General features: G+C 43.4%; 1 protein-coding gene across 2 annotated transcripts; it reads left to right on the plus strand.

The window, feature by feature from the left end:
• The first annotated feature begins 54 nt into the window (after positions 1 to 54).
• On the plus strand, positions 55 to 8322 carry LOC130525543 (solute carrier family 28 member 3-like). Of its 2 annotated transcripts, none has more exons than XM_057032411.1 (17): positions 55 to 2734; positions 2945 to 3027; positions 3201 to 3292; positions 3693 to 3882; positions 4188 to 4332; positions 4448 to 4561; positions 4677 to 4754; positions 5085 to 5165; positions 5364 to 5444; positions 5544 to 5669; positions 5755 to 5882; positions 5967 to 6138; positions 6213 to 6410; positions 6512 to 6593; positions 6691 to 6789; positions 7235 to 7358; positions 7605 to 8322. In XM_057032411.1, the coding sequence occupies exons 1-17, from the start codon at positions 2666 to 2668 to the stop codon at positions 7720 to 7722; spliced, it is 1980 nt and encodes a 659-aa protein (XP_056888391.1). In that variant the 5' UTR covers positions 55 to 2665; the 3' UTR covers positions 7723 to 8322. The 2 variants fall into 2 exon arrangements, with proteins under 2 accessions (XP_056888391.1, XP_056888392.1); XM_057032412.1 differs by having other exon boundaries at positions 2951 to 3027.
• Positions 8323 to 15946: the final 7624 nt, after the last annotated feature.

The raw sequence follows: 15946 nt of genomic DNA on the forward strand, positions 1-15946 counted from the left end.
TGATGATGATGACGATGATGAGGGAGGAAAATACGAAGAGGAACTGCACAACTTCCATTTGATGATTGCCCCTCTGCTGTAAGGCAGGTGCAGAAAAGAGGAAGAGGGGGGCACGTCTACGTAAATGCATACATATTTTGACCCTCGCCCCTCCTGACTTTTTTGACCCTTTGTCGTCCTTTAAAAAAAAAATTAAAAAAAATCTTCCTCTCATTCCCTGCAGTGTTATTTGTATTCACAGGCTAATCACGAGTTGCTTGCTTGTTTTCATTTTAGGGCCAAGGTTCGTGGCAGGCTCTGGCCGTCGCCTTGAGTTATGAACAGGATGAGCATCCTTGGGCAAGTGTGTGTGCGCGTGTAAGAGCGACAGAGATTACTTTTGTGGGGTTTTTTTTTTAAAGCGATTTATCTGCAAGCTGTCTGCAGCTGATGTATACAAATATAATAGGAGGGAACATTCATTAACACCGACTAATTGACGCAATCACTCTCATTCTCATGTCATTATAATCATCATCATCATCATCACCCGCTTGTTATGGATGGGGGTTTAGTAAGGAGACGTTCATCAGCAGAAAACATCTGAGAATGACACGTTTGGAATGGAGTCCCCTGCACGTTACTCTAAAACTAATGTGAGCCGCCTCACAATCAGAACTGGGCTTTTTCTGCATGGCTGTGTGAGCTGACCGGGGCCGGGGGAGACCTTAGAAAAGAGCAACAGGCACACACAACAAAAGAGAGGAGCCTTCCTCACCGGCACCCTGTCAAATCATTCCTTCCACACACAGCCAAGGAATATCCTCCATTCGGAACATTTACACATGTGTCACCTGGCAGGCGAGATGGTTGCAGGACAAAACACCTGCCTGCGACCATCAGGCCTCAGCTGCAAGGATTCCTCCTCTCCTCCCACAGCCTGTCGCTATATGCAGCTCTAATCTGACGTGTTTGCTGACGCACAGGCGTCTCTGCTGAATAGAGGAGCGTAATTATGGAGCCTCGTCTCCGTGCTGGCTGCCGGGGTGAGCACATTCTGCGTTGCATTGTCAAAACAAGCTAATGTCCCAATTAGTCCCGGCGCCTTCAGAGATTTGACAGAGGGCTAGAACCACCATCAGGGGCCTTCGACTGGTTAAGCAGGTAATCGCGCCTCTAAAAACCACAGCGTGTTTCACCCATCCAGCCTCCTGTACGTGAAAACACACCAACGTGGACTTGACACGTCCCTCATAAACACGTGCACAACTCTGTGGGTGCTGTCAAAGATTATATTATCAGTATTTAAAGGGATATCCCATTACGCTGCACCCAAAATACCAAGGTCGGTTTAATTTACTATTATCTCTTTTCCATTTTCCTAAAGAGATCTGGCTCACTGACGGTGCAGCAGTGTTCGAGCACAGGTTTGCATCCATTTGTCTTCACAGAGACACAATTACATCATCCCGTAAATTCCAGAAAGTGCATCCAAAAAGGGTCACTTTAATTAAAAAAAAAAAAGATTTTCAGTTTTTTATTGGAAAACCATATCAAGCACAGTGGCCAGGATTCTTGGTTGTTTTATTTTATGGAGCGTCCTTGAGCAGCAGGACATCATGTAGCTGGTGCTGTACGGGAGTTTCACAGCTTCACCCTCCTTCTCGTGTGTGATTAAGCTCCGCTGAGACTTCAGCTTCTGAAATATTCAAGACAAATCCCACTACCAGTTCCCTAAACTGGGGATTCATTTAATTTGCATCTCTTTCATTGAGCATTGGTGTTTGTAATAGACAAATATCTGTCACCTTTTGTGATTTATTTTTCGATTTTATCAAATGTTAATATATTTATAGCTTTAGTCTAATTATGGCTCACCTTTTAACCTTTAATAGTTACTTTTAACCAGCAGTTCAATGCCTTATCATCAGCAGGCTTCCTGTCATGTTTCTTATGTGCCTGTCACTAAAAAGGCGGTGATATATTCTCTTGTCTCCTTAATTTGACCGTGTCTGAGTGTTTAAATAACTTGGTGTGGCTCAACCGGTTGGTTATCAGTTCTAAGAGTTTGTCATGGACTCAAATGAAGGCGTGATCTGCGCACAGCAGCCGTGCGGTCCTGCCAATTTATACAATAGCGCCCTCTGGTGGCCAATATGATGTTACAAAATATGAAACGCAGATGAACTGAAACTTCATTTACAACTGATAATCTGTGCCCACTCAGATGGACAAAGGTTATAAAAATTTATTAAGTCCAAAATAGCCCAAATGTCGGCAAGCAAGCCCAAAAGCTACATCTGAAGAAAATAACAAGGAAATGACAGAATCCCGCCTCAGGGAAGGTTGTGAGAGGGGCTGCTGCGTTTGCCATGCGAGGCAAAATGAGTGGTCAAGAAAAAAGGAAGTGGAGAATCTTGCCAAGTGGATCAAAACAGTGGATCTTTTGTCTAGATTTCTCTTTTAGGAAGGAAAAACTGGAAAGGTGCGCACAGTCACATGTCTTTAAATGAGGGCCCAGAGAGACGTGTCAATATTATCTCACCTTTTGACTAAACCAATAAGACGCAGAAAAAGTAAGGTAAGTTGGTAAAGGAGGGCGTGGGAGGACTAGAAGTAATTTTCAGGTGTTCTTGGAATAGCACTTCCAGTTGGTCCTGCTCATTTCTATATATCCAACTAGACAATGGAGCTGATTGAACAAGAGGAGCTGAGGCAAAGACACGGCAAAGTCAACGAGGCCTTTATATCAGATGTGAGTCAGACATTTGACCTTTCAGACAGGTGTTGTCTACTTCCTGAATTACACAGTTGTCATTGAAATAGCTAAATGCTAAATGCTAAAAAAAAAAGAAGTGTGTACCACTTTTTAGGAGACAATTTCAGCCTGTCACTTAGACACCAGACAGGCAAGGTTTATATTGCTGTCCTGTCATATGTTTTCTGGCATTGCTCTGTATGGCAGGAACAGATGCAAATGAATAATGACGGCGTTTGTGGGAAAGAAACGGGTGAAGAAAATAGCAAGGCAGGCCATCATGACAAAAGGTACTGCTTTGACCTTGGCTCGCCCGTCCTTAACATGCGCAGCATCACATATGCCCTCTCTCCTTGTCCATTGTGTGTGTGTGTGTGTGTGTGTGTGTGTGTGTGTGTGTGTGTGTGTGTGTGTGTGTTGTGTGTGTGTGTGTGTGTGTGTGTGTGTGTGTGTGTGTGTCCAGCATACTGGAGAAGAAAATGACGGCTTTTCAGGATTATTTGCACCAGCACAGCGATCAGATCATCCTGGTAGCCAAAATAGTTTTAGTAACAGGTATGTAGTGACAAGCGTTGCTAAATTCCTAAAGGGGAATAAATGTGGGAATTTGTTATGGTCTGATGAAACCAAGGATGGACTTTTTGGTCCGAGAAAGTGCGGCATGATCGGCTGGAGAGCAGCGCTTCAGGGACAGGCCCTCATAATCTGACAGATTTTCAGCGATTTTCATGCCAAACGAAGAGTGTTGTTGTCAAAAGGTTCTTCAGCGCCATTCTGTGCCAAATTCATCATCTTTTTTCCCCTCTCTCCCTTAAAGAATTCAATTTTGAATTTGTGCACAATAAATCCTGGCATTTGAATCAGGTTGCGTTCACTTTTCATTCTCTGTTTGGGTAAACTAGGAGAAGCATCTCCAAATACCCAATAATAATATCCCTATTGCAATTTCTTTCAGCATTTCTTGTGATGGTAATAATAGCGTGTGTTCTGAACCTCCAACGGGCTCTCGGGCTGCTGATCCTCACGTTACTGGCTGTATTCTTCTACGTCTGGGACTGGCTCATGAAGCGTTACGGCAGTTGGATGTGGGAGGCGAGCTCCTCCATCAGATGCCTTCTCAGCAGGAGCTGGGTTTGGATGAGATGGTGAGGAACATCCGCTCACAATCAGGCCTGTCGGTTCCAACCGTTGGATAAAATGTCCTATAGTTGGCAGCCGGATCTGCATGTGGCGTTTTCAGCCACGCTGAGATGATTCAGCACCAGCTTTAAAGTTTATTTACTGTTAAATGTATTTATTATGTGTGTTTGTTCGTTATTTGATTCCCACATAACTGTCAATAAACCAAATGTACCTATATAAATAGCCTTCAACTATTGTCAATTTCATGACGCATTTTGTTGCATTGGTCTGCGTTCTTTCTCGATCCTGTTGGACTTGTCCCCTGCAGGGTTGCACTCGTGTCCCTGCTGGTATTCGTGGTTTTGTGGTTGGCCCTGGACACAGCTCAGAGAGGGCCCAGGCAGATGGTGTCTTTCCTCGGTTTGCTCCTTTTAATCTTCTTGATGCTCCTGTTCTCCAAACATCCATTCAAGGTAGGACACGTGCCCTCTCTCCCTCTCCCTCTCCCTCTCCCTCTCCCTCTCCCTCTCCCTCTCTCTGCCTTACACAAACACACACCAATCAATGCCCTCCCGACGGCCTTTGCAGTGGTCTTGGCGGGTTTTGGTGTCGGGGATTTTGATCCAGTTCATCATCGCCCTGCTTATCTTCAGAACCTCGACTGGCGACTCGGCCCTGAAGTGGGCTGCAAACAAAGTCGAGGTACAACCACGACACACGTGAACTGCTTGATTAGTCTTCCGTTTCGTTACTTGCTTCCACTCTTTCTTCCCCTCGTTGTCGTCTCCCGCCTCTAACTGAAGATGTCCCCAAACAGATTCTCTTCGCCTTCGAAGATGTTGGGTCGAGGTTTGTATTTGGCGAGAAATTCACCGACCACCCATTTGTCTTCAAGGTACGGCGCACCCCAGTCACATGTGAGGGGCTCGAGGGTAGTGGCAGCTCCAGTGGTAGTCGCTGGTTCAATCCCAGACACGCCTTTGAGCAAATCCACCTCAGCCTTACAACCGTCGCCTTTTGAGCACAGAAACACATCTAAATAGAGAGATGATGATGATGATGATGATGACGATGGTGATGATGATGATGATGACGATGGTGATGTGATGATGATGATGATGATGACGATGGTGATGATGATGATGATGATGATGATGATGATGATGATGATGACGATGGTGATGATGGTGATGATGATGATGATGATGATCTGGACTCTCCACAGGTGATGCCTGTGTTACTTTTTTTAAGTTCCATTATCTCGGTCCTCTACTACATCGGCTTCATGCCCTGGCTCATCTGCAAGGTGAGAAGGTGCAACAAGAGCCGTGAGGGTAAACTGCCTTCCAGTTTAGAGCGCTCATTCTTTAAAGCCGTCTATTTTTGCTCTTAAAAGAAATGTACAAAACCAAAACTCAGCGACATCCGGGCTTTTGAATTTGTACTATTATGAGCTGTGGTTATTGCTATTATTAATTCTATTTCTGTGCTGTTGTTTTCCTAGATTGGCTACGCAATGCAGGTTACCATGGGAACAACGCCGGTGGAATCAGTGGTTGCAGCTGGAACTATATTTCTGGGCCAGGTAAACAAGGAGGGGCTGGGGAGCATCGCTGAGATCACAATCAGGAAATAAACCCGATGCGGTTTGATACAGCCCATGTCTTTTTCTCTGTGTTCCCAGGCGGAGTCTCTGATTCTGGTCCATCCCTACATCAGCAGGTTAACGCTCTCAGAGATCCACACGTTGATGACAGTAGGCTTGGCTGGCATCTCCGGCACCATGCTTGCAGCGTACATCTCCCTCGGGGTGAGGAGCTGGATGCTCAGTGGTTTAAATGAATGTCAGCACCTTTGCCTGGGACAGGAATAAACATCCTGTCCTCTCTTTTTAGGTGAAGGCAACATACGTGCTGACAGCAACAGTCATGACCGCTCCAGCCTCCCTGGCTGTTGGCAAGATCTTCTGGCCTGAAACGGAGACCTCTCAAGTCAAAGATGAAGAGGACATCAAAACGAACATGTGAGAGATGGTCCTCATCAGCACTGCCACGCAGCTGAGGATGGAGAGTGTATGACCTTCAAAACGCTGCACCTGTCTCTGCAGAGAGACCAACACCACTGTGATCGAGGCAGCATCCACCGGTGCGACCTCTGCTGTGGGCCTGGCGGTAACCATTGTGGTCAACCTCATGGTCTTCATATCCTTGATATCTTTCCTCGATGGCGTTCTCTCCTGGTTTGGAGGATTGTTTGACTTCCCGCAGCTCAGCTTCTCGGTGACGCCTTTGACCTCTAACCCCCTTCCCAATGCGCGCGTAAATACACTAACGTCGATCTGTGTCTCTTTTAGCTTATTTTCTCCTACTTGTTCATGCCTCTGGCCTTCATGATGGGCGTTTCCTATGAGGACAGCTTCATTGTTGCTGAGCTGATCGGTATAAAGACAGTTCTGAATGAGTTATTAGCCTATCAAAAAATGTCCAAGATAATTAAGCTGCGAAATGCGGGAGGACCTGAATACGTGGACAATGTAAAGCAGTACATTTCTGTGAGTCTCATTATGTATAATTGCATGGGCTTTTCTTAAGTACAGCGCTTTTTTGTTCCGTTTTTTGCCACTGATTTAATTGTCATCATTTCCTTTTGGAGGTTCATTCTGAAATGATTGCAACCTACGCGTTGTGCGGATTTTCCAACTTTGCTTCCATGGGCATCGCGTTTGGATGCATGAGTGAGTGTAGCGCTCCAATCGGATCACAGCTGGGTTTTTGGCTTGTTTCTTAAAGGAGTCTATCCACAATTGTGATCCACTTGCTGCCTTTTTCCAGCAAACCTTGCTCCAGGCAGACAGGCCGACATCGCCAGGTGTGGCATCAGAGCTTTGGTCGCTGGCAGCGTTTCGTGTTTCATGACCGCCTGTATTGCAGGTGACGAAACTCTTAGTGCCTTTTTTTTTTACCTTTAAACAGTGTTTTATTCCTACTTTGCTCAGTGATGTACAGATGAGGCCTATAACTACTCAATACTAGTCTTTATATTTATTTAACACAGTGACATACTGTAGATGTGTTATAAATATACCACATATGATTGACCAAAAATGATTTGTCAAGGAAAAAGCACAGCTTTCCTTCTTTTCTAAAAAGAAACTTACCAATTAAGTGAAACATGACCCTATCTAAGAATTTCCATATGAGGCACAGCTTTTATGTGCTTTGCCTACTTAAATATATATTTAGAGTGCGTTTAACATAATTTGTAATTTGGTGTGTGTGTGTGTGTGTGTGTGTGTGTGTGTGTGTGTGTGTGTGTGTGCGCGCGCGCGTGTGTGTGTGTGTGTGTGTGTGGTGTGTGTGTGTGTGTGGTTTTAAGGCATTTTGTACATCCCTGAGGTTCCTGAAGTTCTGTGTGCAGGTTTCCTGAGCACACACTTCAACAAAAGTGTTGTGATGAACAGCTCACAGCTGGTCGCCTGCTGCACCCACCTGTACACCAGGTATGTGATGTGTGTATGTGTGTGTGCTTTCACATTAACATTTAAGACATGGTTTTGATGTTAGATTTGGGTTTAAGTTAGAGTTAGGGTTGGTGTTGGGGTTAGGGAGTTGGTTGGTTGAGATGGTTAAGGTCAGAAACCTATGAATCACACCACTTAAAGGGCCCACATAATGTCAGGACGTGTGTGTGTGTGTGTGTGTGTGTGTGTGTGGTGTGTGTGTGTGTGTGTGTGTCCTCTCTCCAGTGTGACAGTGCATGAGCCGTGGAACATAACAATCAGCGAGGGATTCAACGAGAGCAGCCTGCGGCAGTGCTGTCTGCTCACGCCCTCTGCACAATTTAACTGCAGCCTCCTTCTCTGAATCACTTGGGGGGGGGGGGAAGTGTTTCAATTGTAACGCACGTCTTAAAATTACTTGCAGGCCTGCAATTATGTCAAAAATATTTTGGTCAAAAAATGTAAATTGTTTTTGAGATGGATGTATTGCAAATTAGTCTATGATTTGTGTGTGATCTTTTTAATACAAGATGGGTTACAGAAGGTATTTTAAATGTTTAAAGAATATATGAATGCATTATGCATGGAGCATAAAGTATTTTACTGAGATTAAAGTAGTAGATTTTGTGCCTTGCACACTGTGTAAATACTAAACCCCATTTGAGATTCAAATAAAACTATTCAGCATATTTTATATTTTACGGGGCCTAACTAATAATACAGTAAAATACATTTTCAGCTGTGTAAAAAAAATGTCTTACACCAAAACATTAAGGTTAAGCCATGTGTTCCATGGAATATTTTTTTAATATATGTATTTATGTATGTATATGCACAACATGGCTCCTATTGTTCAGCAGCCGTCTGAAGTTAGATTCCCAGAATTGAACCGATCCATTAAAATGGATATAAGAATAAATCTGACTGCTGAAGAAATAATAAAAATAAAATCGATTTCTTGGCCGCTTGGTGTCACTGCTGTCTTCATTTTTGGTCCACGGTAGATTGAGCTACCCTTCAGAGAGCAGTCACTCCGGTTTGGCTCACAGGTCAGTCGTCCACATAAGTGTCTCATAACTAATGTTATTACTCTCGGGCTGACCATCAGACAGAAGATGGTGGGGGGTGTTATTAAATCTGCACGTGTGAGACAAGCTTGTAATCACAGAGATGGAAAATGACAGTTTCTTCATTAAATCCACAGCCAGCGAAAGGTCAGATGGCTCTGTTCTTGGGCAGAAGGTGTGTTCATATGTGAGAATTTCACACACCCACAGAGAGGGAACATAAGACTCAGCCATCAGATGCTCTCATATAGAACATTTTTAGGCAGCATGATGGCCCAGTGATTAACGCTGCCGCCTTGCAGCAAGAAGCTCCCAATCTCAGATCCTGTTTTGGGTGCCCGTCGGCGTGGAACTGTGGGCCCGTTTCTGGAGGTACGCTCGTTTCTGACTGGAAATCTGGCGCCCATGATCTCCCACCTGCTCCCACGAGCAGGCCCAGTGTAATGATTTCAGACAGGCCTGTGCGTGTGCGTCAGTCTTCTTCATCCCCACTGAGAAAAGGGCTTTATGTTCACGACTGTCAGCAGCATCATTGGACATAATCCATCACTTCGATCAGAGGACTGTTGATTTAAGGGATTGAATGAAGAAAAAAGCAAGAGATGCATATATCATTATACACAGTTTAATATACATAGATCATTTACATTTCATACATTTCATACTTTTTTACAATGACAAAGTGAAATGCATTAAAATACGTTTCCACCCACTCCACAACAACCAGAGCAGGAGGGCGCAAGCGGGCGGAGGGAGACGTCGAGCGATGGAGGAGGGAAACAGATGGACACATACAGTGTGTTTGCTTAACAGGCCTTGAAATGAAGGTAAATACACACTTCCTGGGAGCGCGGCGACACATGACACACGAGGCTTCGGCCGCGAACTCTGGCTTTGAAAGAGGAAAAGATCTGACCTCTCGCCCCAGGATGGCAAATGTGGACGTTTAACGTCATGTGTCATGTCATCCAAAAGGCGAATAAGGAATGTTTTTCTTTTTAAATAAATCTTTAGCCACACATGCCCCTCATCCCATGTGGCTTTACCCCTGCTAAGAGAGCTAACAGGGATACAGATGCAAGGCAAGTGCACAAAAACACAGGGGCTTCACGCGCACGCTCTCTTTCTCTGTGCCTCACCTCCACACACGGATGAATTCACAGGACAGGTAGGGGGTCTCACATGGACAGAGATGAACACACGCTGGGATCAGCAGATTTCTTTTTTCAATTGCTCGATTTCTCTTATCATTGACATCCCGCTCCGACTTGTATTCGTCGCTCACTCCTGTTGATTGCTAAATTCTCTGTGTTCTGTATGCATTCTCAACAAAACAAGTTACATTTCTAATTTTTTTTTGTTTAACCATCTTGGGTTTCTAGGTCAAACTTCCCCCTTTCCGTTGTTGTGTCCTTACAAGGGGACTGGTTACCGAGCTCCTCTTCACGCTAATTTAGTGAGCATGCTGCTACTCTAATGGCCTTGGGGGTGCAGAGAATATCAAGTGCTGTTTAATTTTGCAATTCTGTTCAGGCATTACATTTGTGGCCTACGCTATTTTTCCATTTTCACCATTAATTCGGACCCTCCATTTAGTGACCCTCTGCAAAAAGCTCCTAAAAGATGGCGCTTTTTTTTTATGGGGGAGGAGGACAGATGTGTTTTAAAAGCATATCAAAGCACCACATCTAGTCCCCCAATTTCATGTTTTTCCAGGCATGCAACAAGTGTTTACATATTTTGTTGTTGTTCGTGGTCTTCTGAATATGTACTTACCTATCTACTGTAACCTGGTTGTTTGCTGAATTAGCCCAATCTCCATGGCGACCGAGCAGTGGAGAACAGGTGAAGAGCCCTTGAGGGTGCATTAGGACCTTCTTGCAACAAGGGGATGCATCTTATCTGTAAGCTAAACTGTGCATCAGACCTGTCTTGAGAGGCAGTTTTCAGTAGGTGGGTCAGCCTGGAATCATTAACTGAATATAAGCTGCACAGGGAGCGATGCAACCTATAAGTTGAATACACTAATTATAAAAATTTAAAGTTAGCCAAAGAGCACAGTGGCTAATGAGATGCTTGGTACATTAAGTCCTGCCCTAAAAGGAAAAAAAAAAAACTTAAAAGAAGCCCAAAGTTGTATGTATGAATCCAGTGAAAATGAGGTCAAAAGATGTGGACATAAAAACAGAAGGCAGGACGTGCTGAAGCATCGTTAAGATTGATTAGGTAGATTATATATTGTATATGATGCTTGGTCCCTCCTGCCTTCGTGTATGTAGCGTGTATTTGGTCTTACATCTGTCCACAGTCCAGTTTTGTGCAGCATTTGATCTCTCTACTGAGCAGCGTCTTTCACCAGGGCGGTCACCTCCATTCCCCGGCGTGAGTGGGTGATTGACAGCCGTGCATGGCTACATCATCAGAACCCCAGGTCGCAATAAGACACAGAGTCAGATGGACTGCGTGGAGGATTTAGGTATCTGTCGGTGTGTTAAAACCTGTCTCATCTCTGCTCCTGGTAGACACTCCAGGCAGGGAAGCTCGGGGAGGTCAGCTGACCGATGGCTGGGTGCATCCTCCATAAAAGTCAGTCATCCGTGGCTGCTGCACGCTGTTCCACCCTGCACAGCTTTAAATAAAAGGAATGCTTTACAACCTGTACCGGGCTGAACATTGGGAACATTTACCACGGCAGTAAACCTATGCACTTGTTTTGAGGTCAGACCTGATTTAGGTGCAATAACGGCAACTGTGTTAATCAGCTACTCCTCAGCTTTGGCTCTTTATTTTGCTCAAAGCCAATAAATCAATAAAGCAAACTCTGAAAACCTTTATCAGGTGACTCTTTTCAACAAGTGCAGCCCTAAACGCGGCCAGTGCTGTACGTTCACTTAACACATTGCCTTTCTTCCAAGCCTCCCCTCCACTTTGCTTGCAGCCTGTTATCCTTCCATCAATGTGAGATCACCTCATAATCTGAGGCAGAACGAGGCTTCCCGAGGCTCTGGAGCACAAAATAGATACGACTATGCTGTGTTTACAGTAGGATTGCAAAGACAGAGAAGACAATTTCAGTATTTACGTTTCATCAGCAACAACCAACACTGAGGTTAAGCAATTATTTATATCTCTTTTTCACCTAGCAATTAAAAAAAAACAGAATATAAAGAAATAACCATCAATCTGGATTTAAATTGTCTCCTTGCTGCCAGATTAACATTGCTAGCCTTAATGGCTCAATAAGGTATAATTAGGAAGTATTGGCGGCAATTTCCAAACAAACATGGTTGCAGGCAAGACATTCACGAGAGTGTGACGGTGCATTCTAATGCACGAGCGCTCTTTAGCAGCAAGCCAGACCATTTCTGATCAAGCCCATTAATAAAACTTAATAAAGACTCTTAAGACATCAAATACTTGTTTCTCGTGTGTGTGCGCGTGTGCATAAATTGATGCATAATTTTGATTTTTCAGTGTAATTTTCCCTCTGCAGGCAACCTGAGCCTACTTTGAATGCTAAAGCCCACATAGCTGTGTGCATGTGTGCGTGTGTGTTTGTGTATGCGGTTTGCTTACCCATATCATCTATTTAACACACATCGTCAAAAAGATAAATAACATTGAGCCCACAAGCTAAATAAAATGCATGCATGTGTGTGTGTGTGTGTGTGTGTGTTTTCCCCCAAATGGCTGCTCAGTTTCATGCACATTTTCATGTCACCCACCAAATGTGCAATAAAAAAATAGAAATAACCTGCTGGAGCAAGGCCAACTCATCAAGCTGGGAGAGAATATTCCTGTTGTTTTCAACATTCTGTGGTGGTTATATGTGACGCAGGACATTATATGAACAAACCAGACTTTGTTTACGCTAAATGTCTGTGTATTTGTATAAAAATATTGGAAAAATTAATTACCTTTAATGCGAAGGTAATCCCCCGAGCTTTCTTCTTTTTCCTTGATTGATTATAATTATGGATGAGGTATTTCTAACTACTTGATGTACAAGCTGTTCTGTCTTCTTCTTATAATAATAATGATAATAACATTAATAATAATACATCTGCATTTAGCATATTAGGTATGTCTGGACATTGTTACTTTAAATGTTCAGGCACACTGTCGGCTATTAAGTAGTAGTTACATTATAATTTAAAATTCTTTACTTTCTTTTAAGCACAATTCTGCACAAACTACAGGTTTCATTCTTTTCACACTCCTCAGTGGGGGAAAACCTTCGATGAAAAGAAAAGACTTTAAAAGGAGGAAAACGGAACAAATGGAGAAATCCATGTGAGACCGAAGAAAGTCCCGATAGAAAGGAGAGAAATACTTAGAATCCATTTTGGGATGGCGAGAAGGTGCTGGATAGTGGGACGTGTGTATCCACGGCCTTCAGTCCTCAATAGCCCCTTTTATTTAATGACGGGAGGGTTTATTGTTCTTTGGCATTCACCACAGCAGCACACGTGGCTCGCAAACAGCTTTCAACCAGTCTGTGTGTTTTTTTAAACAATCACAAAATACCTTGTCATTTAGTTTCTGTCCTCACAGAAGTGTGTAAACCAGTTCCTGTTGGCTAATTATTTATTTTTTCACCTGGAGCTTCTTATTTTCTCACCCACGTAGCGTCTAATCTGTCCTCGGCGATACCATTTCCCCTTAAATCCTTCTTGTCCCAGTGGGTTTCTGATGGTGACCTTTCATTTCACAACCTGCTCCACAAATATAATTTGCACATGCACACACATCCTTGGACTGCTGTCTTTGTGAGGACTGTCACAATACATTACCCAGCTCCTAAACCCCGACCATCCCAGCTAACCCTAACCCAAACCCAACCTTAAAATTCTATTGGGCCTTTAAAGATCTGACGAGCAGCCCAAGTGTCCTCGCTTTGCTATTAGAATGCCTATATTGGTGCAATACATAGCATGTACAGGAACTCAAACACAGGGATGAGGTTGGAACCTCATCAAAAGACAAACGATTTCCCTGAATAAAACATTGCAGGAACAGGCTGCCAGTGTGTACAGAACATCTGGCTCAGACCCACAGCGATTCAAAGTTCAGAGTCGCGTTTCTTTGAGCGCAGCAAGTGTTCAATACGCTACCTTTTCATTTTTTTTCCAGCGTCTAGTCTTTACAGCCATGTGCTTCCCCTTCATTTTATCCACAGGGGTAGAGAACAAGGCTCCGTGGTGTTCAAGGGGTGAAGTGAAAGCTCTCTGCACAGCTTGTCAAATTACTTTCCTAATGACCAGCTTGTCAGGCTTCTTCATCTCGAAGAAGAGAAAGAAAAAGCGGGAAGGGGGGTAAGGGGGGGGGGTCCATTCTTCCATTCTTTTTCTTGTCACAGCAAAATCACTCATTCGTTTCTTTATACTCTACCTTTTTAAAAAAAAAAATCTTTTCTTAGTCCCACATTTCAAGTTTTCAAGTCCATATTCAAATGGTAGTAATAACCTGACAGATTGAGATCAGGATGTGGGGAGAGAACAGATGCATTGTGGGCCTGTCAGCCGCTTGTCTGCGCTCGCCAGTTTTAATCGTTTTTTTTAGACTAGTTAACCATCATTCACCCGAGACATCGGGAGGTCAACAGGCACTTTTTCTCTCTCAAACTTTGGCTAATTTCTGTCTCTATCCTTATGTTCAGTTGACGATGAGGAGCTTTTGTTCACGGCTGTTTCCTGCCTTTTAGTCACTGTTGTGAAACGGTCGCATATGGTCTTAATGCTATTCGAATTATTTTCCACCACAGCATAATAAAGCCTGCATAACACACAAGTACAAATGTCTGTTATACGCTGTGTCATTTTCTGTTACCAGCCATTATTCTGATGAGGGAACATTATTTCAGTTCTTGTTGAGGGACCTTACTGCAGATTTCGAATCAGTTTTGTGGGAGTTTGTGCTACTGCAATACTAGTAATAGCATATTTCTACAGAACAGACAGGTCATCAGAGTCACAGAGTTTATGCCAATGAGCAGCAGAGTTTGACCTACAGTCGACGCTTCACAAGGCTGTGCAGAACATTCCGAGTACGACGAGCTGGACCGACGCAAGAATGTTGGCATACTGTGTTTGTCATTTTGAAACATCCATCCAACCTCCAACATATTTTTTCTAATGCCCTAAACTTTTTATTCCTTTCTCTCTCTCGCACACGCACGCGCACAAAGCAAAAACATTTGCTTGTTTTGACAGAGGCCTACGAGAGGTTGAGCTGCCTGAGTGGATTTTTCATTACTAAATGTAATAAGGCAAAGGAAATTACAGCTGCTCTAGTCAGAGCACTACTGGAGCAGCTCCTTTACTTTTTACACTGATATTTGTAATGACCAAAAAGGTACAGTGCAGCTTCATATAAGCATTAGAGACATTAGCACAGAGCTCTCCCTCTCTCTCCGTGCAATTTAGTAAGGTACATCCAAACTCACGGGAAAATAAAAAAGCATTTCCCCCCCTCCTCCTCCGGCCTCCACTACAGACTGACAGAGAAAGGGAAGACATGATAGAGGACAGAATATTGGAAATGGAAAACTATTAGGGCATGTTGAGTTCTTGTGTTTTTTTGTTTTTTTTAAATATATATCTTAGCTGCACAGGCAAATTTCAGATGCTCCAAATTGTTATTTCCTGTCAAGAATGTGCAGCCGTTGACACTGGAAAGATTCACATGGTTTATTTATGATTTTGTCTCAGAATAGATTTGCTGCTGCCAATTATGTGTTGTCTGACCATTTCCACCCTAATTTATTAGTTGGAACTGAAAGCCCAAGCTCAAAACAAACACAAGGTGGTTGTTCACGAATGATCTGAGCCAGTATTTTGCCACTGTCTACTGTATCATGCATATATTTATGATTGTTCCATATTAGAAGGGTTTGATTTCTCATCCAGGTTTTAATATGTATCCCTCAATCGACCGGGACAAAAGCTGATTTTTACTTGTATATGAGGCTCGACTACAGCATCAGTTCCATGTCCACCGAGACAGCAGTTCCCTTCATTTTATTTGAACTATTGCACACAATTTATTCCACTTGTAGCTCCCTATGGTGCTTCTCTCTCCCCTCCCACCCCCCATTATATCCAGTCTCATTAACGCATAATAGGCTATCGACATGCATAGCAGGCTCCTGATTTAGGTGTTCAACCTGATTAGCCCTTAATGTTCTGAGACTAGCTACCTGAATGGAAGTGCACACAGTGAAATCAGGAGAATAACACAGACGCGTGTGCCTTCCTGCATCAATACACAAATGTAAATATGCTTGTTAATGAACGTACATTTCCTCCGGTGTCTTTAGTATCCATACTACAATGACAACATTACCGTATGAGAAAACATTACCTTATTATGCAGTCCGAACGCAAATAAGGCGTCATTTCTGTGGTGGAAATTTTCGAAATGTTTCATTTGCAAAGTGATTTCTAAAGCCTCCAGGGAGCTTTAAGTCCTGAAAATACTCGCAGAACTAACAATTATCAACTGCACCCAAACAGTTACATA

This window comes from Takifugu flavidus, chromosome 5 (assembly GCF_003711565.1).
Source record: "Takifugu flavidus isolate HTHZ2018 chromosome 5, ASM371156v2, whole genome shotgun sequence".
In the NCBI taxonomy this organism is placed as follows: Eukaryota; Metazoa; Chordata; class Actinopteri; order Tetraodontiformes; family Tetraodontidae; genus Takifugu; species Takifugu flavidus.